This window comes from Rousettus aegyptiacus, unplaced genomic scaffold, assembly GCF_014176215.1.
Source record: "Rousettus aegyptiacus isolate mRouAeg1 unplaced genomic scaffold, mRouAeg1.p scaffold_m13_p_10, whole genome shotgun sequence".
NCBI classification, from domain to species: Eukaryota; Metazoa; Chordata; class Mammalia; order Chiroptera; family Pteropodidae; genus Rousettus; species Rousettus aegyptiacus.
In genome coordinates this window covers 48,247,275-48,270,277 of record NW_023416285.1, presented here as the reverse complement: position 1 = coordinate 48,270,277, position 23,003 = coordinate 48,247,275, and the positions used below count along the sequence as shown (strand labels likewise).

The 23,003-nt window shown below is 36.8% G+C and overlaps 1 protein-coding gene across 1 annotated transcript in view; it reads left to right on the top strand.

The window, feature by feature from the left end:
* The first annotated feature begins 5,641 nt into the window (after positions 1 to 5,641).
* The window catches only part of MRPL1 (mitochondrial ribosomal protein L1), a 57,066-nt gene continuing 39,704 nt past the window's right edge, over positions 5,642 to 23,003 (top strand). The window contains 5 exon segments of the mRNA XM_016154418.2: positions 5,642 to 5,772; positions 6,981 to 7,089; positions 17,357 to 17,395; positions 17,397 to 17,613; positions 22,616 to 22,699. Of these exon segments, the coding sequence (XP_016009904.2) occupies positions 5,742 to 5,772; positions 6,981 to 7,089; positions 17,357 to 17,395; positions 17,397 to 17,613; positions 22,616 to 22,699 (480 nt within the window). The 5' untranslated portion in view covers positions 5,642 to 5,741.

Here is a 23,003-nt window from a genome sequence, read left to right as displayed (position 1 = left end):
ATTATTATTCTAAAATCATGCTGTCTAATATGGTAGCCAAATGTAGCTGTTGGGCATTCTAAATGTAGGTAGTCCTAACTGTGATGTGCTCTAAGTATGAAACATTTATCACATTTCAAAAATTTAGTATAAAAATTAAAATATTTCAGTAATTTTTTATATTACATGTTGAACTGATACTATCATGGATATAGAGTTGAATAAATTCTTAAAATTAATTTTACTCATTTCTTTTTGCTTTTTAATGTAGCTACTAAAAAACTTAAAAGTACATATGTGACTTACATTATATTAGTATTGGAGAGCGCTATTCTAGAATATAAAAATAAAGCTAGAAATTCATCAAAAGAACTTTATCTTTTAGTTTAGTTTAAAAGCACTTTTGGTATGCTTTTCATAATAAATGAAGAAGTATTGAGGATAAGCAAGGGAATCATAAAGTACTAAATAAAGTCATTAGAAGTGCCAAAGAAGTTACTGCAATTCTAGGTTGCATTAATTTTCCCAGGAAAAGTTCTATTCCTTTCTCCTCTAGAGTTATTTATTTATTTTTTGTTTTAGTTTAGGGATTACATTTTAAGAGCGATATAGGTAATGTAAAGTGTATCCTTGGTAAGGTTCCTAGGAAGATGAGAAGTTTCCATCACCACAGAAGGGAACAACTGTGGGGTGCATAAAGATATGGACATACTCAGCCAAGAGGCATGATAGCTCTTGTCAATAACAGGAAGTTTGCCATGTGGAAATGATCCAAAGGCTTCAATTAGGTCCAAGTTACATGGAAGATGATTTCGGCTTTAATACTGTATGGAACAACTTTGACAATTAGAGTTGTCCAAAATGGAATGAACTACCTTACAGAATATTTAAGAGTTTGTCACTAACAATTTAAACAGAATTATCGAGAGAGTTTATACATCAGGTACATAAAAGACCTTCAAAAGCTCTTCAAACTAGGTCTCCATGATTAGGGCTTTATTTACTACTCATTCTAGCAGAGTGCTGCCAATTCATGCATTATGACCAGAATAACTAGAGTTCAGTGTTTTATTAGTTTTTGTTTGTTTAGAAGATATAGAAATTCACTGGTGCTAGCTCAAGAAAACAGGGGTTAATTGTAGGGGTAGATATGGTAGATAGGGATCTCACAAGGGGCAGTGATACAGCAGACTTAACGGAAACTGTAACAGGAATTGAGGCAACATTTTCTATCTTCCTCTCGGAGGCTGCTCGATTTCTTTCTTTGTGATCTCTCTGCTTTTCTCGGCATCCTCGCTCCATTCTATTCTTGAAACTGGCTTAATAGAACTCTACTCATGCGTCATTTCTGTTCACTAATAATTTCAGCTTGCCTTTCTTCTCTAGCCTCGAATCTACTCCATGACCTTACGTCTTGAATCCTCCTCCAACAAAGAAAATGTCTTTCTTTTTTCTTTTTCCAGTCTTTTCATTTTCCCAATTTCAGTTTCATGAGAACGATTGGCCCGGCTTTTATTTTCATGCCCAGATCACTGCTACAGAATGGATAGACTTTCCTTGGGTTGGATGGCTGGGAAATTTTATTTATGGGGGGAAGGAAGTTTCTACCAGAAGCAGATGTGGGTGGGGCAGGAAATTATTGCTATTTCTAGTATCTCCACTGAAAGTTGGAGGTCACAGAGGCTATACCCAGAAATTTGGGGATCCACTTAAATTTATTCCATGTATTAGGAAGAAAGAGAGCCTATTCGAAAGGTTCTGGTTTGTGACTAATGATAAAAATATGAATTTTGCTCTAGGATATGTTCCAGAATTCTGCTACTCAAAGTGTGGCACATGGACCAGTAGCATCAACATCATTTAGGAGCCTGTTAGAATCAGAATCTCAGGCTCCACACAGACCTACTAAATTAGAATCTACACTTTAATAAGATTCCCATGTGATTTGTATTCACAATGAAGTTTGAGAAGTTGAGCTCTAGGATGAATTGATTTGTTTTAGGCCTTCTAAAAGTTACCAAAGGCTTTTACCGGAAAACTTCTAGTAGTATGCTGTAGCCATGTGAGAACCAAATGTTTCACTGTCAGAAATTTTGTGTTAGTTGATTTCATGTTTGGTAGTTTGAAACCGGCTATTGTGTGAATATTTACACTGTGGAGATGGGCAAATGCTACAAATTCATTTCTGTTGTACTGGGAGCCATTTATTAAACATTTACCAGCAATTCTACTGGGCAGTTCTAAATCTCCTAATTCCACCTGGAATTAAAATAGTCTCCAAGGAGTTTTTGGATAGAGAAGTTTCCATATATGGGGGAGAAGGACAGACAAAATGAGTTCCAATTCCTCGCCAAACTTTCAACCTTGAGACTAAGAAATTATTTTAGTCATTTCTTTATGAAAAAATAATCTGAGTCTAAAGTAAGTACTAGGAGGGAAGGAAATCTAGGAGTGGGTAAAATCCAGAGAGAAAGACAGGTAGACCCTGGAAATTAGCCTAGCTGACATCTGAAAAATTTTGGAGCTGAATTCTAGGTATGGAATAGCAGTTTCTGTATAGAGGAGAGGATAAGAGTGGGTAGATTCTGTTCCTAGAGACATACCATTTGGGGAAATTCATGTTCTTATTGCCTATTTATATGAAGCATTAAATTGTTAAACAAAATGACTCCTCCCCAAGCTAATGGTAGGTATGGATGCAGATGTTTTATGTTATTATGTTGGGAGTGGCTTTTAAAGTGTTATCTCTGGACCAGTACATCAGCATCAGCTGAGAGTTGATTATTAATGCAAATTCACAGGCCTGTCCAGGGTCTACTGGATCAGAAGTTCTGGAGGATGGAAGCCAGCAATTTGAGTTTTAACAAGCCTTCTGAGTGATTCTGATACACACTACTGAAGTAGGAAATGTCATGGAGTTCCTTATTTTTGTCCAATAAGAAAACCCATTTTCAACTTGAACCTCAAATGGGAAGTGACTCTTCTTGTAACAAAGCTTCCAGATCAACTGGCAGATGGTTGAGGAAGGCAGAAAACACAGATCAAGAGAACTACGGGGCTAGGCAAATATTTAGAAGCTTCTCTCAGCTGAGCAGCCAGGCAGCTGGCATGTGGCCACAACTCCTGGAGAGTACAAGCCTTCCTAGAAATCAACTGGGAAAAGTTGTGTTTAAAGTGAACTTTGAGGAAATGCATAAACTCAAGCTAAATATTTTCTGAAAATACTAATTAAGGTTCTGATATAAAGCATGTGGCAACAAGAGTAGCATATATATTAAGAAATAAGCAGATATTAGAAGGTATACTAGAATAGCTTATTCATTTTTCCTCTCTGGTTAAAAGTTCTCACTGGTTCCTTACGAATGAAGACATTTAACATTTAATAAGTGTTTACTCTGTGCAAGATACTATAGTAAGTACTTCAGTAAATTATCTCATTATTAACCCCGTATCATAGATGAGAAAACTGAGACCTAGAGAGGTATAGTAACTTGCCCTAGGTGACACAAATCCAGAAGTTTACCTTAAGAGCACCACTGCTTTATCAGAATGCTCTACAGCCTCTTTTCAGTGAGACCATCATTATGTATTAAATATTCAGAGCTTGGAGTTCTCGTTTCAGAGTGGATTTTTGTAGTTCTTATGTCTCAAGCTGAATAACCTCTTTATATATTTTTGTATATTGATAACTGGACTCTCACCTGACTAATGCCATCAACTGCTGGTGCTCAAAGCGGGCCATCAGGTAAGTTGCATGTTTACAGGACATTGCTTTAACAAGGCTACTAGTCTAAGCATACTACAAGTTACCCTGAGTTCCAATACTTGACATTTAAATTCTCTTGTTTTAACAAAAGACATAAAAAAAAATACACCGATGGAGGCCAATTGAGTCTAGCTATGGAAAGGCAGGGATGTAGAGTGTAAAGACTGGAATCTCTAATTTTGGTGTTTTTGTCTAAATGGATTTGAACTTGCTCCAATTCTGGCATTTATCTTCAAATGAAATTCATTTTTAAGTATCATGAGAGCAATGGTTGTTTTGGTTTTATTCACCATGTCTATGCATTGCCAATCACACTGTTTAACACATGGCAGGCACTCATATATATGCGAAAAGAAGGAAGGGAAAGAAAAAGAAAAGGAAGAAAGTTATAAATTCAAGTTTGAATTTTTTTTGTGTAACAGTCAGAAATAGATGTGGAACATCTGAGGTAACTGTTTAGGTGTTAACGAGACAGGACAATAAATTAGAAATCTTGCTCTTCATGTGTACAGTATATAAATATGAAATAAAACATTTGTGAATTTCCTGTGGTCCAGTCCAACTTCCTTGGGCAGCTTCGTGGAAGCAAGTTAATTTGAGGGCCTGCTATTCTAATTGAGTCACTATTCATGCATATATATAAATTTATTTATTCAACAAACATTTATCGAAGGACTACTATGTGCCAGGTGCTGTAGTATGGGCTGAGGTTACAAAAATGAATAAGATGATTTCTTTACCCAAAGAGCTCATGCTGGTGGGAAAAAGATTATATTGTGGTGATAGTAGTGCAATTCTGTGAATAAACGAAAACCACTGAATTGTATAATTTAGATTGGCGAATTGTATGGTATGTGAATTATATCTCAATAAAACTGCTTAAAAACAAAAAAACAGATATAAGCCCTGGGTACTGCACAAAATCACAAAGAGATGGCCATAACTCAGCCTGGAAAGGAAGGAAGGAAGGAGGTTTATCAGGGAGTGAGGTCTGAGCTGAAATCTTAAAGTTACCTAGGATATGTGGTACAAGATATTCCAAACAGAGGGGACAGAATGAACAGCATGGTGGGGATGAGAAACCATGTGTGAGTGTGGAGGAGGGGAGTGGGGGGAATGTTGACAGGGTTATTGAAGCTGGAAAGGTAGGTAGAGGCTAGAATCCAGCATCAGAGTTAGTCACCAACCGGTTTTATTTAGACTGGTAAGTGAGATAATCTGACTAGATTTGTATTAGACAGACCGTACTGACAGCTGTGACGTAACGGACAGGATGCAGATTTTTTTTTTTTATTTTTCAGTCAGAATAACCTGTGCGTAGGTCTCCGATCTGCCATTTTAAAACTAGAAGTGTTACATAAATTTGTAAAGTACTATTATTCAGTTGATCCTAACGGCACAGTTTGCCAGCAGGGGCACTATGTAGAGCTCATTAAGGTTAAAATTAATTTAAAGCCCTGCTGATCTTGGGCTGAGTTAAAAGAAAGTTTGTTAGTGACGCGGATACCCACCTTGGGTGGTAGCGTAAGGCCTGGCGAATGTTTAAGACTTTACAAGGCTAGAAATGTGGCGGTGGAAGCTTGTGAGATTCTTCAGATTTTCTGTTTTCCTTGCTTTCTTGGGTATTCTCACAATCTATTAAAATGAATGTTCTGAGTACAATTGCAGAATTAAAAAAAAAAAAGATTAAATAAGGCATCGCCAGTCTCTATTCCCCAGGAAAAACAGATTTCCTTGAAGGTGTTTAAGCTGTCGTACCGGAAGCACGAAACACAGAGTCCTGGACCCCTCGGAGGACTGATGGGAACATCGCTCCGGGGCCCCGGCGCCCTGCGCCCTCCCCCACAGCATGAAAGCCGGATTTGGTTCCCGCCCCTTTCTTCTTGCTTCTTCTAATCCTTTCCCCCTCCGCCAGTTCCGGAAGGGAACCCTTTCAAAACCTCTTCCAAACTGACGCGTAGGACCAATATTGTAAACACAATCCGGAACAGTAAACATGGCGGCGGCCGTCAGATACCTCGGTAGAGGTAAAGCAATGGGCCATCTGGGTTTGTGGCGAGAAAAAGACTTCTGGCGCGGAGCCTCCTGTTGCAGCAGAGTGCAAGGCGGACCTGCCTAGGCACGGGTCTGCACTGGGGGGCTGGAAAACCCTCCTCTTTCTGGGCTCTAGTTTCTCCAGAAGGTCATTGCTACTGAAAAGCGACCATATCAGCAGTTTCACTCCTTTTTGGAGCCGTCCACCCTAGGGGGAAGTGGGTGTAGGAGTTAGAGGTACATTGACACCCCTCCAGCCACCGGTAGGGACAGAGGCAAGGGCGAGGCTCGGTCTCCGATACTAGGGGTATGGGCTGGGGGCGGGAAAAGGCATTTGATACGTTAAGTGAATTCTGATAAGACCAACGTGGTATATTTGTGTGGCTCACAACTGTCAACTTCATCGTTTGCAGAATGCTTCGTTGGTGCTTTCGGAGTACCACAACGTTGCAGGTGGTCTAATTTGGATCAACAGTTGTCATTTGGCGACTGATTCTGTCCTACTTATTGGTAGCAACTCTTTTCAGCACGTAATAAGGTCCAATTAAAGACTAGATTGACATCCTTTTTTTGGTACAGTCCTTTTAAAAATTTTTGTTTTGTGTTTTTGAAGCACAGCGATATGTACTATTATTTAAATAAGGTAGGTTTTAGATGGGGACAACATACAGCATAATCTCCATTTTATGTATTTCAAATATCCATATGTACATGAATCTGTTGTTAGGCCGTATATCGTTTTATAAGTCTGTCTTTCTATATTTGTGCCAGTACTAAAGTGTCTTAATTACCGTAGCTTTGTAAGTCTTGATCTCCGGTAAGGCAATTCCCTACATTTTATTTTTATCCTTCAGAAGTATCTTGGACAACTAACTTTCTGAATGTATTGTCTATTAAAATGAATAAAATTTATATTATTTAAAAGTTTATGGATACATATACATAGTCTGTAATAATAGAGCTAACGTATTCTGAGCCTGAACTATATTAAAAGTAAGTGAAGACAAAATTGTTCAATTATATCTATTTACTTGACTTTAGTTTCAAGAAGTGGAGCATCCGTTATTATACTTTTCAAAGAATGGTTAAGAATCACAAAATATTGAATATTTTTGTTTTGGAAAACACTGATTAAGAATGTAAAAATTATGGAAGTAATGATTATTTAATATTAACATTTTACATGTTTTTTTCTTTCAAGTCTTGATACAGCATCAAAGGCATAGTCTCTCCAAGATAGCTAATCAGACACTTTATCCTTGCTCTGTATGTGTTCAGGTGTCCAACAGACATTTTGCTGCTGCTACAAAGTAAGTACTTTTTTTTTTTAGTTATTTCATTTGTAATTATTTAAAAATTTGATTAGAAAATATGCTTGGTTCTATAAATACAGGGACGTATAGTTGTAAAAGTTTATCTCTGCTTCTTTGACTTTATAGCCCTAAATTCAATATATGACTTATTATAATAATACTAAACATTTGTTGAACGCTAATGTTCAATAACGAATTTAATTCCTACAGGAACCTTATGTAGAAGCTATTGTTATTATGCTCTCTTTTAGAGACAAAAGCAAGGCATGGCTAGATTATATAACTTGCCCAAGGTCACCGAGCTAGTTACTGTTGGAGCTAGGATTTCGTGACTTAATAAGGAATATTTATATTGACTTCTGCTCAGTTCCTGACACAGAGCTCCTAAAACCCTTGTAAATCTCATGAATGATAGAGATGCTAGGAGCATCTTTTGTTCTAATTTTCGGTCTTGGATCTGCTTCCTGATATAGAGCTCCAAAAACCTTTATTTCTTGGTGATAGGAGCACCTTTTTACTAATGAAGCAACTCTTGGTGGGCTTTTGGATTGGGGCTGTTTACCAGAAAGACCAAGCCATGATTAGAAGTTTGGAACTTTTAGCCCCACTTCCCATCCTCCAGGGAGGGGAGAGGGGATAGAGATTGTGTTCATTATTGGTCATGCCTACAAGGTGAAGCTTCCATAAAAATCCCTGAACTGTTGGGTTTGGAGAGCTTCTGGGTTGGTGAACACAAACAACGTGCCACAATGGTGGTCCTCCCAAACCCATGGGGGACAGAAGCTCCTGTGCACCAGACACTTCTGGACCTCGCCCTGTATAGCTAGCGCCTCATCTGGCTATTCACCTGTATCCTTTATCATATCCTTTTTTTGTATAATAAACTGGTAAAGGTTAAAGGAGTGTTTCTCTTAGTTCTGTGAGCTGTTCTAGCAGATTATGAAGTTTTGGGATTGTGAGACTCCTTGATTTATAGCCCATTGTCCAGAAGTACTGGACAGCCGGGCTTGTGATTGCCACCTGAAATGGGGACAGTCTTGTGGGACTGAGCCCTTAACTTGTGATATCTGATATTAAAGCCAGGTAGATAGGATCAGAATTGTATTGAGTTGTAGGACACCCAGCTGATGTCAGAGAAGTGGATGGTGTGGGGAAAAAACCCATGCATTTGGTGTCAGAATTTTCGTGAGTAGAGGAAAATAGTTTTCTATCCCTGTTCTGTATCTTGCTTGCTTTTAACTTAACCACATATCTTGGAGGTTGTTTCAGATTGAATTATCTTGTCATCTTTTTTCTTAAATTGAGGTGTAGTTGACATACAACATTATATTAGTTTCAGGTATACAGCATAGTATATGTATTGTGAAATGGCCACCACAATAAGGCTAGTTAACATCCATCACCATACAGAGTTACAAGTTTTTTCTTGAAATAAAAAGTTTTAATATTTACTCTCTTAGCAATTTTCAAATATATGATGCACTATTGTAACTGTAGTCACTATGCCGTTTATTACATCCTCATTACTTAATTATTTTATAACTGGAAGTTTATACCTATTGACCCCCTTCATCCATTTTGCCTACCCCTCACCCTGTGCCTCTGGCAACCACTAATCTCTGTATCTATGAACTTTTTTATTTTTTAGATTCCACATATTAGTGAGATCATGATATTTGTCTTTCTCTAACTTATTTCACTAAGTATAATGCCCTTAAGATTCATCTATCTTGCTCCAAATGGCAAATTTCTTTTTATATGGCTAAATAATATTTAATTGTGTATATACAACAGTTTCTTTATACATTTATCCAACAATTGATACTTAGACTTGGCTATTGTAAATAATGCTGCAATGAACATGGGTGTAATATTTTATTGTGTGAATTTACCATAATTTTGAACCATTCTATCGATGCACATTTAGCTTTTCTATTTTTTTGCTATTAGAAATGGTCCTGCATGAATAATCATGTACATAGATCTTGTGAAATATTATGAATATTTTTGTAGTATAAATTCTAAGAAATAGAATTGTTGAGTCAAGAGACTTGAGTGTGCATTTATCATTTTGATAGGCAATACAAATTGCCTTCATAGAGATCTTGCCAATTTATGTCCTTACCAGCAAGTATTATTAGATGCTTATTTTCACATATACAGTATAGTCAAAATTTTTGATTTTTTTCCAAATTTGATAGGTAATAAATGGTATCATGATTGGATTTCTATTTCTGTTTTTATTATTACTAAAGTTATATATCTTTTCCTATATTTAAGAGTGGTTTATGTTTTCTTTACTGTGAATTTTCTGCTCATGTCCTAGTCCTTTTTTGTTGATTAGTAGTAGCTCTTTATATATTATAAATTGGCACATTTCTGAAATAACTTTATGTTTTAACTCTTATTGTAGAGGAATGGATCAAGTGCTATGGGATTATAGATGAAATGCCAGTTTTACCTGGAGGAGAGTGGGGCAGACGTATTTGAGCTGGATTTTGAAAGATAGATAGAATTTTGCAGGGGAATTGAGAGAAAGATGTTTCAGTGGTATAGAGGCTTGAAAGTAAATAATGTGGATGTAATACAGTCTGATATGACTTGCATATAGGATGAAGAGGGAGGTGGCAGAAATGTAACTAGAAAGGAGTCTTCTTTGAGTATGAATAGTACCTGAATTTTTTACTGTTCACAGAAGTTGTTGTTGGAGAAGTATTGGTTGTAATAGTTTATATCCCCACTCAGCAGAGGTGAGAGTGCCCAGTTTTCACATTTTTAACAGCCCTCGATATTGTCAATCTTTTGTGCTTCTTCTGTGTGTTTCTAATTTATATCTTCTGACTATTTTCTATTGGGCTGTTTTTTTTTTCCTTTCTGCTTTGTTGAAGTATTTGTTTATTAAAGATATTATTTTAAGACTTTTATCTTTAAATGTTTTCTTTTATCCTGTAGAAATTTTTCATTTTATATCTGCTCCATATTCTATTCTAGAACACCTTTAAAATGATTTCACTCACCTAAAAAAGTATAGCATAAAAAATACTCATACTTTTGAAAAAATATGAAAAATTATTAGCAATTTTTTTCATGTCGGACAATGAGAGTTATTGAGTAGCTTGATGAGAATCATAGTATTCATAATTCTAGTTGTGGTTTTAATTTTTTAATCTACTGACTTCATAGTATATTAAAAAAATGGTTGTTTCGTGGCTAATTTTTTGTGCTTGCTTTTCGCTCTCTTGTCATTCTGAATGTCCTCACTCCTCCATATATACATATATATACACTCATGGTTTGTCATTGGCAGATCCTCATAAAAAGGCCACCATGTCATCTCTGACTCTGGTTCTGTTTCTCTCTTGACAATAGATTCTTTTTCTTCAAGTGTCTCAGTTTTCTTTTGTTGACTGCCACACATTTTGTGTAGAAAAGGAGAGACCGAAGTACTTAGTATTTAGGCCTGGAAATGTGCATGCCTCTTCTCTCAGAGCCTTGGGTTAAATCAGTCAGTTGAGTTAAGTTTTGGTTTTGTCATTGCTATGGTTACTATCAGCTTTAAGTTTCTGTACTGTCACCTTGTGCTTAGGGAGGGGGCTGGGTTGTTGGAAGGTTTTTCTCTGTGTTCCTAGTTCCTGATCAGTTTCAGGGAACCATCGTTTTCAGCTGCCTTGCCTGCGCACTGCGCCTAAGAGTGGGGGTGTCTCTCTCCATATTCCCCTAATAGCAGTAGACTGTTGTTGCTTATTACTCAGTGCTTGTTAGGTTGGTGATAGGTGTGAGAGGGATTCTCTGTTTCCTAAATCCAGTCTTCGTCTTAAGTAGGTTCAGTGCGGCTGGACTTCGGGGATGGGATTTTCTCAGATTTTCTGTCCCATCTCCCCATGGTATGTATATATAGCAAGTCTTGTTCAAGAATGTCTAGAATCTTTCCCAACTTTTTGTTTCCTGCCCTACCCCTAACTATAGAAGTCTTAGTGGTATTTTTTCTTCTTTCTTTCCCCTATATACAATGAGTGTTTACCTGTGCCCTAGAGGGTTTCATCTTTACATGCCTTTCTGGCAGCATAGCTTATCTCCTCCATGCCTGTTCCCTTAGGGAGGCTTTCTTGTCTCATGGCCTGCTCCAGTCTTTCTGAGGAAAATCTGGTAAAGGTCTGTGGAAAGGGCCTATGAACTGACTATGAACTCCCCTTATGTTTGCCTCCCCCAGGGGGTTTATACTGTCTCACTAGCCCTAAAATTTTAGTTGATTTTTTTTTTTTTTTTTTTCTTATCTGCTTGCCTTCCTCTCATACTCTGCTACTGGTGAGACTGTCCTGGTGTATGCATGTGGGGGTAGGGAGTATGGGCTGACTCTCCTTGACGTTCAGGCTACTTGGTTGCCTTGCTATTTCAGCTATGTGATGGGTTCAAGAAAAGTTGTGATTTTTATCTGACTCTTTGTCATTGTTAAAACTCTTTCCAGCTTTTGTTTTTTTAAATTTTAATTTATTTGTATTGTTATTAACTGAGTTTTATTCTGTCAACTTTTATATTGTAAGTTGAAGCAGAACTTGTATTTAGTTTAATGAATAAACCGGCATCGAAATATTAGTGAATTTATTCATGTGATTTACACTGAGAAATAAGAATTCCAGACATTTACATTCTATTAATAGTTGCATGTCCTAGGCATTTTTCTCTTTAGTTTAATTTGACAGAGGCTGTATTCCTGCCACCCCCTCCTCCTCCATTCTTCAGTGTAAAAGATTCTTTAGTATTCAAAGGACGACTTGGATCTCTGGAGTCACACAGATCTTCAGAGTTCTTAAAGTGAGCTGTATTATAGCACTGATTTTTTCTTACACTGTTCAGTGTAAGACCATGGAATTATTTGGAAATAACCATGAAATATTTTTCCTTTCATGCTTTCAGGCAGGGTAAAAGTTATTACCTGAGTACAGTCTCTTATTACTCACTTAATCTGTGTGGTTTAGTTGTCGAGGTAACCACCTAAATTCTGTTCGCTTAGATTTAGACTGCTAGATATTTCTCTGTAACCTTCCCAAAAACCTTTCTAGTATAATTTAGTTTATGCTCTGAGAATCATAGTATTTGAGCTCTCCTGATAGGGCCCTAAGTAATTGCACGAACAACAAAGTTCTTCTGGTTGTGATTCTTATAAATAAAGATAGACATTTTTTGGAGGGCCATGGAAAACAGGCAGGGGTCTATGAAATTTATTATTATTGATAAATTTATTATTATTGATAAATTTGCACGAACAACAAAGTTCTTCTGGTTGTGATTCTTATAAATAAAGATAGACATTTTTTGGAGGGCCATGGAAAACAGGCAGGGGTCTATGAAATTTATTATTATTGATAAATTTGTTCAACTGCAGTTTTTTTTTTTTTTATTTGGAAGAAAGTGTTTTCCTTAGAGTCCTATTTGATCTGTGTTGTAATGATGTTACTTTTTTTTGAAACTAAAGTAGTATTCCATTTTTAACTTAAAAATATTTTCACTGAATCACCTCAGATATTTTGTGAAACAAGGTCCAAAGTACAAATGAGTAAACTATTGTATACCCAACTCAGTCTCTATATGTATCAGACTTTTATTGGGTTTTGAAAATTTTTATTAAGTTAATTTTTTTTCCAGCTTCTGGGACTTTCATATTAACTGCAAATTAAATGGACAGGTCCAGCTATGATTAAAAATTTAGAGGTGAAATCAGCATTTATGTAAAGTAAATCTGTAGGTTACAGCTAAGACATATTCATTTTGTTTATTTTAGTTGGAGAGTTTATTACTAAAACAGGCTCTCTAGGTTCCTTCTATTGGCCTCACTTCTCTTTTACTAAATATAAAGTAAAAATGTGATTTCTCCAGTTTGGAAGATTTCAGGACTTCGCGGAATACTTCCTACATAGCTGTTGAGGCTTATTGTATCCATCCAATTGGGCACCTGCTTAGATTTATTGTCATCAGCCCAGAAGGACACCTGTGCCCTGTTAAAAATAAGCATGAGCATTATCTGCTATTCTGTTGAATTGCTCATTAGTTGGGAGGATACTCTTAGTAGTTGTGGTAATGAGGATACATTGAGTGCTAAAACAGAATAGAATTATATTTTGGATTAGTTTTTGAGGTACTTTTTTTTTTTTTTAATTTTACTGTCATCCATTTCTTTCATGTAAATTTTATAAGCCTACATATTAGCTTTCTGTTGCTGCCATAAAATTTACCACAAACTTTGTGGCTTAAAACAACACAAGTTTATCTTATAGTTTTGTTGATCAGAAGTCTGACAAGATTTCACTAGGCTAAAATCAAGATGTCAGAAGGGCTTGATTTTGTTTTAGAGCCTCGGGGGAGAATCTGTTTTCTTGCCTCATCTTTGAGAGGCCACCTACATTCCTTGGTTTGTAGCCCCTTCTTCCCCCCTGCGCCCCACCTTCCTCCATCTTCAAAGCCAAGAGCAGCAAATTAATTTTTTTTTTTTTTATGCTAGAGTTTCTCCTGTCTTTTCTCATCTCTGTCAGATGCAAGTGGGAAAGGGGAGGGTTTCTCTGCTTTCAAGGATTTTTGTTTCATTAGATTGGGCCTACCTGGGTATTTCAAGATACTCTCCCCATCTTAGGTCTCTTTAACCTCAATCACATCTGCAAAGTCTTTTCTGACATGTAGATAGAACATCTTTGGGAAGCATTATTCTGCCTACCATAGAACTCAAACATCTTTATAGAATATTATTTTGCTAGTTTAAAACGTTTATGGTTAAAAGATTGTAGGTGTGATTTGAATAAATGCCGAGAAAATCTATCACCTCTAATTCTGTCTTCTTAGCTTCAAACTCAATTGCAATCACTTGTTGAACATATTTTCTTCGATATTTTACAAGCACCTTGTTAGCTTTTGCCATATAACCCACACATCTTCGGGTCGGCTGATCTAAGATAGGTTTGGATGGGTGTCTCTAATGACCTTGGCTGGGCATGCTTCCAATCTGATTAGGCAGGTCTGGAGAGAATTGTCTGATATAGCCTGGGGCTCTGTGGGGGCAGCTCTGTTTCACATTTCTCATCCTCCCATCTTTGGGCTAGCTCAGGCATGTTCTTATGAAAATGGCAGAAATGCAAATGTACAAGTGGAAACAGATGAAGCTTCTTATGGCCTAAGCTTAGAGCAGAGAAACTCACTTTTGCTTTATTCTATTGGCCAAAGTAGTCGCATGGCCAAATCAGGGTGTTTGGAAATAAACTTCACTTCTTTAAATGGAAGGCAGTGCAAAGTCATTTAGCAAAGGGATTTGAATGGAGAAAGAGGTGTAAAAATATAATATAAATGGAGCTACTTTAATAGAGTGGGAGCTGCTATCCCAGAGGAACTGCCTTGCAGGTCTTACTCCTCAAATCTTTGGAATGTTAAAGCTGGGTAAAATAACCTTTGGACTGGGCCTAAAGCAACCTTGTATCCCAAACAACTGTTTGCAAAGTTAACAAGAAAGCAGACTGTGACTGAAAATTAAAAACATTCTTTAGCATTAGCATCACTGTATTAGCTTATCTGCACCTACAGAAATGCCTTCCTTCCTGTGCAGGGCAGGGCAAATTTCTCTGAGTTGGGGGAAGCTAAAGCTCTGCACTGAGAGAGAGGGTACTTGGCTGAGCACAAGAAAGAATTCAAATGCATGCCAGAGTTAGAGACAAAAGAAAATATATTAGAGGGGCGGGTAACACCCCTCAATAGACAGTGGTCTCCTCAGAGGTAGAGAGTAAGAGAGCCTGAGAAAAATTCAGAGGGACAGAGAGAGAGACAGAAGAACAGAGAGAAAAAAAAAAAAAAACACTGAGAGGGACCCCAAGTGTTCGAGGAATTGAGTTTATATATTATTTTAGTTTCTGTTAATTATAGTTTAAAGACTTTGTTTACCCATTTTCCTTTGATACTGGCATACAGTGAGAAAGGATGATAATATGTAGCAGAAAGGCCAGCTGGCAGTTCCCATCCTTTGATCCATAAGTTCCCCATGGTTTTAGCCAGAGGGAATGAATGATTTTATTTTGTGTAGGGCATGACTTAAAGACTCTGTTTTCCTGTTTTCCCTCCTGGTGTGGGTAAATGGTAGCAATCTCAGGAGAAATCTTCCTTTGTTTTGCAGGTTTCCTCATGGTATGGCCACAGGGCTGATCAGCATATTGCAGTCTCTGAATATAGCTGTGATTTAACACTTTAGTTCTTTTGCTTCCTCCCTAGTTACTTCTATTGATATCGTTAATGATTTAATTGATGTAATTGTTCCCCTTCCCTTTCTCATGAATACCTCTTGTTTTTACCTTCTAATTGGAACATTATTTGGGTTTCTTCATGGGTCAGTATTTCCAGGATAGCTGTTTGGATCTCAAATAAATGCTTGTTGCTTCTCACATAGGTCTTTTATTTTCAGGTTAACAGAGGATAAAGAATTGGGGCCAATGATGCAACTAACCCCACACTCAAACTCTATATTACCCCAAAATGAACTCATCTCTGACTACATCTCTCTTTTGCTTTCTTTATTTCTGGTCCTAGTTAATGTTACTACTCTATGCTGAGAGGCACAAGCCAGAAACCTAAGAAGTATTCTAGAGTCTTCTCTGTCCCCTTTACCTATATTTAATATTTACCTTGTAAATATCTTTCTAAGCTCTCCTTTTCTCCAGCCTATTACATTCACGGTTCTGGTTCAGGCTTTCATATCTATTTGAGAAGAAAGAGAATAGACTCTTAATTGTCTCCAATCTAGTTTCCTTCAAATCCATCCCTTATATTGCAGCTGGAATACTCTACTTGAAATACAGATGTCACTCCTGTTCATTGGCATCTAATTGTCTCTAGAGGATGCCCTCTGTGATCTGGATTCATCAACCTCATCTGCTGTTTCCTGTCTATTGCTTTACTCTTTAGTTCAAGAGTCAGCAAAATATGGCCAGTGGTTCATCAGCTAAGAATGATTTTTACATTCTTAAATGATTGGGAAAAAAATAAAGAACATGTTTTGTAACATGTGAAAATTGTAAAATTTAAATCAGTGTTCATAAATAAAGTTTTATTGGAACACAGCTATATTCATTTTTTTAAAAAATATTGTCTATGGCTGCTTTCACCTACAGCAGCAGAGCCGAGTTTTTGAGATAAGAGATCATAAAATATTTGCTATCTAGTCCTTTACAGAAAAAGTTTGCCAACCCCTCCTCTAGTCAGTTAGAACTTGTAATATGCTCCCTTTGTGTGCCATTCTATTTAATGCTTCAGTACTTTTATTACGTTGTTTCTTAGCCTGGCTAATGCTGTTTTTGTTTTTTTGTTTTTTGTTTTAGTAATAGCCTTTTGAGATGTAATTTACATATATAATTTGCCCATTTAAAGTGTACAGTTCAGTGGTTTTTAGTATATTCATAGAATTATGCAAGTATCACCAACAGTCAGTTTTGAACATTTTTATTATTTACCCCCCCAAAACCCATGCCCATTGGCAGTCACTCTTCGTTTCTCTAATCTCCTTCCCGCAGTCCTAGATAACCACTAACTCTACTTTCATCTTTGTTGATTTTCCCATTCTTGATATTTTGTATACATGGACTCATACAGTATGTGGTGTTTTATGACTTCTTTTACTTAGCTTAATGTTTTTAAGGTTTATACCTACTGTAGCAGGTATCAATGCTTCATTCCTTTTCATCGCCGATTAATATGCCATTTTTTGGATTGACCATATTTTATGTATCCATTCATCAGTTGATGGGTATCTGGGTTCTTTTTACTTTTTGACTATGATCAGTAATGCTGTTATGAACATTGTGTACAAGTTTTTGTGTAGTCATGTGTTTTCATTTCTCTGGGGTAATATACCTGGATTAATTCTTCTTTATTGTTTAAGAACTCCCTTTGGGTGATCTCTTCCAGTACCTCTTCTTAGCCAACTAGGCTGGGTTAAATGTTCATTCTACCTCCCCAATAACACTCTCATAGTACTTAACAAATTATATTGAAATTACCTGTTTGCATATCTATTCCTGTACTCCTCTTAAATTTCTGGAGAGCAGAACTTTGCATCAACTGCAAATAGTATAAAAGTTCACTTAATATTTGTTAAACTAGAAAAACTATAAAGCATTCCATGCTTTTGAATTAAAATAAACTATCTTTTGTTATTTTTTCTGTCTTCTGTACATTGGCTTTTTAAAGTCTTTTGGATTATATATTGAGATAACTGATCTTGAATTTATTTTTTTTCAAGGCCTGCAAAGAAAACAAAAAAAGGTGCCAAAGAAAAAGTATGTAGACAAAAAAGATGAGATAGAAAAAATAAAGTCATATCCCTTTATGGAAGGTGAACCTGAGGATGATGTTTACTTAAAACGCCTATATCCAAGGCAGATATATGAGGTGAAGAAGGCTATTCACTTACTTAAGAAATTTCAGATTCTGGACTTTACAAATCCAAAGCAAGGTGTTTATCTTGATTTGACATTGGATATAGCACTGGGAAAGAAGGTATGTAGACTCAATTAAAATAAATTTGTGAACACTGGCAGTTTGAATTGCTATTTGTTAATTTTTTTAAATTCTTACCTCCTATAATAATATTGAGAAAATCTGGTGCTCTTTCTGGACTTTAGCATAAAAATGTTTGTTTTTTAACTTTTCCAAATATAAAATATAATGTTAAACATACTCTGCATAGTTGATGAACATGTATCTCTTATTACCAGAAAAATCACTGTTATACATTTTTTCTTTTTTTAAAATAATTATAAATTTTTTTAAATTATAGTTGGCATACAATATTATATTAGTGTCCAGTGTGGTGATTTATACAACATTTATATAAATTTTGAAGTGATTACCCTGGTAAATCTAGTACCCATGTGATACTGTACATAGTTATTAAAATATTATTTACTATATTCCTTATGCTTACTTTATATCCTCATGACTATTTTATAACAGCCATTTTCTATTTATTAATGCCTTCTCCTTTTTCATTCACACCCAGCCCTCCTCCCATCTGGCATAAAAATGTTTTCTGTATCTATGAATTTGTTTTATTTGTTTATTTTCTTTAGATTCCACATGTAAGTGAAATCATAGGGCATTTGTCTTTCTTTGACTTATCTACTCAGTATAATGCCATCTGGGTCTATCTGTGTTGTTGCAGATAGCAAGATTTCATTCTTTTTTATGACTGAGTCATATTCCATTGTGTATATATACCATCTGTTCCTTATCTGTTCATCCATTGCTAGACACCCAGGTTGCCCCCATATCTTGGCTATTGTAAATAATGCTGCAATGAACATATGGATTCACATGTCTTTTCAAAGTAGTACTTTGAGTTTGTTCTGATAAATACCCAGAAGTGGGAACACTGGGTTCTTCTTTGTCTCTTGCTATGATCTTTGTTTTAAAGTCTGTTATGCCTGGTGTAAGTATTGCTACCCCAGCTTTTTTGTTGTTGTTTAGTTCCATTTTCATGAAATACTTTTTTTCTATCCCTTTACTTTCAGTCTGTGTGTGTCTTTTGATTTGAAGTGAGTCTGTTGTAGGCAACATATATAAGGGTCTTGTTTTCTTATCCATTCACCACCCTATCTTTTGATTGAAGCATTTGATCCACTTACATTTAAAGTAATTGATGTTAGATTTATAGTTATTGCCATTTTATTATTTATATTTTTGATCTGTTTTCTTCTTTTAAAATAAGTCTCTGTAACTTTTCCCGTAATATTGGTTTGGTGGTGATGAACTTTTGCTTTTTCTTTCTGAGAAGGTCTTTATCTCTTCTTTGATTCTAAATAATAGCTTTGCTGTGTAGAGCAATCTTGGTTGTAGGTTATTGCTTTTCAGCACTTCTTATATTTCCTGCCAGTTCCTCTGGTCTGCAAGGTTTTTGTTGAGAAATAAGCTGACAGTCTTATGAGATCTCCCTTAGAGATAGCTAATTGCTTTTCTCATGCTGCCTTTAAGATTTCTCTTTGTCTTTAACATTTTAATGATGATGTGTCTTGGTGCTGGGCTCTTTGGTTCATCTTATTTGGGACTCTCTGTGCTTCCTGGGCTCGTATGTCTATTTCCATTGCCAGATTAGGGAAGTTTTCAGTCCTCCTTTCTTCAAACAGGTTTTCAATTCCTGTCTTAGTAAGTGGCCTTATGTAGTAGGTTCTTTGGGGCCCAGTGGCACAGTCTTTCCTGGTCACCTGGGCTGTGTGCTTTAGGTGCATCTCTTGTATGGGTTGTGTGTGCCCTCATGTTGTCGTTGGGCTGATTGGCTGTGAGGGGCTGACCCAATGGAGCTGGATTCACTTTAGCAGGGCTCTAGAACCCTTTGGGTTTGTCGTCCTTGGATGTAGTCCTCGTTGGTGCTCCAGTTCAGTCTGAAGGCAACTACTAGGTGTGTTGGCCTGGGACCTCCTGGGACAGGTTCCAGCTACAGCCTGTTCTCTGCCTGGGGCCACCTAGCAAGAGTCCTCAAGCAATCTGCAGATGGCTGCCATCTGTGCTAGACTTGGAGGTGCTTTGAGAGGCTGATCCCTGAACCGAGGCAGGTTTCTGCTAGTGCTGGCTTGAGGCCACTCAGCCAGAGGTATGAGAAAAGCAATGGGTATACTGAGGCCAGATACTGCTAGTTTAGGTTTTGTGAACCTTTGAAAAGTTTTAGGAAAATACACAGTATGAGCCAAGACGGGCCATGTGTATAAAAAAAGCCAACGTCAGTGGCTCGGATGGGCTGCGAGTTGGGTGGGTTGGGGTGATATCTCAGAAAATCACCAGGGCCATGCAACTGGAGTTAGACAGGACTCAGATATGGGGGCTGCCTGACTCTTCACTCTGGGAGTCAACCAAGAAACAATGGATTCTGCCAGCACTTTTGTCTGAGAGAAAGCTGCCCCTCCAGCCCTTGCCCTGAAGCCAGACATTTTGGTTCCTCTTTGGGTGTCCCTGCCATCTTTCAAGCTGCTGCCCCATCACTAGAGCTCAGAGCACAGGAGTCCACCAGCAAGTAGGTTCATGCATGGACCCTTTATGAGGAACTCCCGGGACTCCAGCCTCCCTCCCTCTCACTTAGCCACACTCTCCACCGGTTTTCGTAGTCAGAAATTGTGGGGATTTCTCTTCCTGGAACTGGAACCCTGCGCTGGGGAGCCTGGTGTAGGGGTAGGGCTCCTTGCTTCTCTAGAGCGATCTCTGAAGTTAAGATATTCCTTCTAATTTTTAACTGCCACACGCGGTGTGCAACCAGCCCAGTTTCACATCTCTGTACCTCCTAGCGGTCTTAAGGTGGCCTCTTTGGTTGTGCCCAGTTGTAGGACTTCTGTTTAGCTAGACTTCAGGCAACTCCCAATCAATTTGCAACAAAAATAGTATTAAAGTTAATTGAGGCATTACTGTAACTTTGAAAAAGTTTTTAAACTGCTTGGGTGTTATGTTTCTTCTCTCTAAGTGAGGGTTTTGGATTAGCTCAGTGGCCTTCAGATGTTTCCTTAAAGTCCTGACTTGAGACTAAGTTTGCACAGGCGAGGGCAAGCCCCTCTCTTCAACCGGAACCTCTTTGCTTTATCTTTTTATATATTGCAGTTCCGTGGAAGATGTTTGTTTATACAGTTCTAAAAGTAGGAACAACACTAGATTAGAATCCAGGTCAATGTAGCTCTAAATTTTATAAGTTTCTCACTTAAAAAATCTCATTTTCCTGGAAATATTTTAATTTTATTCTGAAGATGTCTTTTTGGTTAGAATAGAAGGCAAAGTTTTTGAATATAATGAAATGACCTCAACAATAACAATAAAATTGAGCATGTAGGAGGAGGCGGTACAGCACTGCTAAAGAGCATGGGCCCTGGAGTCAGATTACAAGTACAGGCCAGAATCCTGATGTCACCACTAATTTGCTTTATGACCTTGGACTTCTAGTTTAACCTCTTCAGATCTATTTTTTCATCTCTTTATAAGGGAGATAAAATGTTTAGTTCATATGGTAATAGCAAAGATTAAATGAGATAATACATGTAAAGGACTTGGTAGGTGTTTAATAATAATAAACATCTACTGGAAACTTTTTCATGTACCAGCCAAAACACTAAATGCTTTGCATGCATTTTCTTATTTAATCCTATAATAATGTCAGAAGAACCTAAGACACCAAATATGAAGTAACTTGCTCAAGTTCAGAGTAGGAATAGCGTTAGAATTAGAACCAGATACGTCTCATTTCTTAGTCCTGTTGTAATTTTATTTTATATCAGTGTTACTATAAGTTCATTTATTTTAAAAAATGTATCTAAGATGATTATTTTCTAGTCAACCATTAAAGTAGTTCATAAAGAAGTCTGTAGGACCATAAGTTTCATTTCATAAATGGAAGCCACTGATAAACTAATAACATTAAAGGGTACTGTTGTCTTCCTAAGATTTTTTTTTTTTTTTTTTTTTTTTTATAGAGGGCTTGCACAACAAGCCAGTATTCCCCAGGGGATGCTATTATTATGATTGCTTGCCATTGAGAAATTTACTGAAAGTAGTTGTGACATGTTAGGGCGAAGGAATGCCAGTAAATAAAGCTGAGTTGCATGTCTGATATAAAGTGTACTTAAGAGTTTGTGCCTTCTTGCCTAAAAAAAAGTCCTCAGGAGGTTATCTTTACTTAAAGTTTTTCTAAAAATAAAATTTTAGTTAGGGAACAACCCCTTTTCTTTTACTTCCACATCTTAAGACTACACCAAAATTAGACCTAGAACTTGTTTCCATGTGAATTCTTTCTAAACCTCCTAGTCACAGACCTATACAGGGCCTTGACCAAATGACTGAACAAAATAGTTCTGAGGCCCTGGAGAATCTCCAACCTAATTAGGGTGCCTCAAATGCATACCACTGTTTATTTTGGATTTTTCAGTTGACTTCCCAGATACATCTGAAAGTGGTTTAGGTTGTTTCAAAATAGACTTACTCAGAAGAAGAGCCCTTTGGGCTTGGCATTCTGTTGTTTAGAGGCAAAGATGGAGATTAAGGGGAACCTACTGAGCAGATCAGTTGGATATTGTCTATTGTTCAGTGTGCACAGTTGCATTCATGTCCTCCTTGATGGCGTTAAAAAAATATGTTATTTTAATTTCTTTTGAATTTAATTCAGTATGGCAAACAAACATTTATTGGCATCTGTTATATGGAAAGCATTGTACTAGGTGCTGGGGAGGATAGAAATATGCAAACACATCTTTTAATATATTTGAGACTGTGACGAATGATGGAAAGATAGAAGCCAGGTGCCATGGGAGTATGAAGCTAGAAAGAGATTTAGATTTTCATTATGGTTTCTTACAAAAGAAATATAGTTTCTTATGCCTTAAATTGTAATCAGTGAATAGTTCTGGATTAATGAGAAGACATGTAGTAGAAATAAAATATTAAAAACAACATGTCATTTCTGTTACTTATAGATGGGAGAGATACAGACAAGATGAATGAACTTTTCATAATTATTTTTCTATTGTGTATTTAGAAAAAAGTGGAGCCATTTGCCAGTGTTCTTAGTTTTCCATACCCATTTACTTCAGAAATCAATAAAGTTGCTGTATTTACAGGGGTGAGTAAACTTTATCAACTTTTTCTATCATTTAATTTTTTACATGTCACATTAATCAATGATTAGAATAACTGAATGAGTAGAGTTAGAGAAAATTCTAGCATTCACCTAGTCTTATTTTTCCCATTGGTAGCTCAAAGCAGTAAGATGACTCATTTGAGGTTATGTCATTAGTGTGAGAAAGAGCTAAACTAGAACATTAACTCCATCATTAGTAATCTACCACATTATTTCTCACAAGAAACTGAAGCATAGAATTTATCCTACGAGCTCCTGCTTCCTGCTTATACTCCTCTCCCTCACA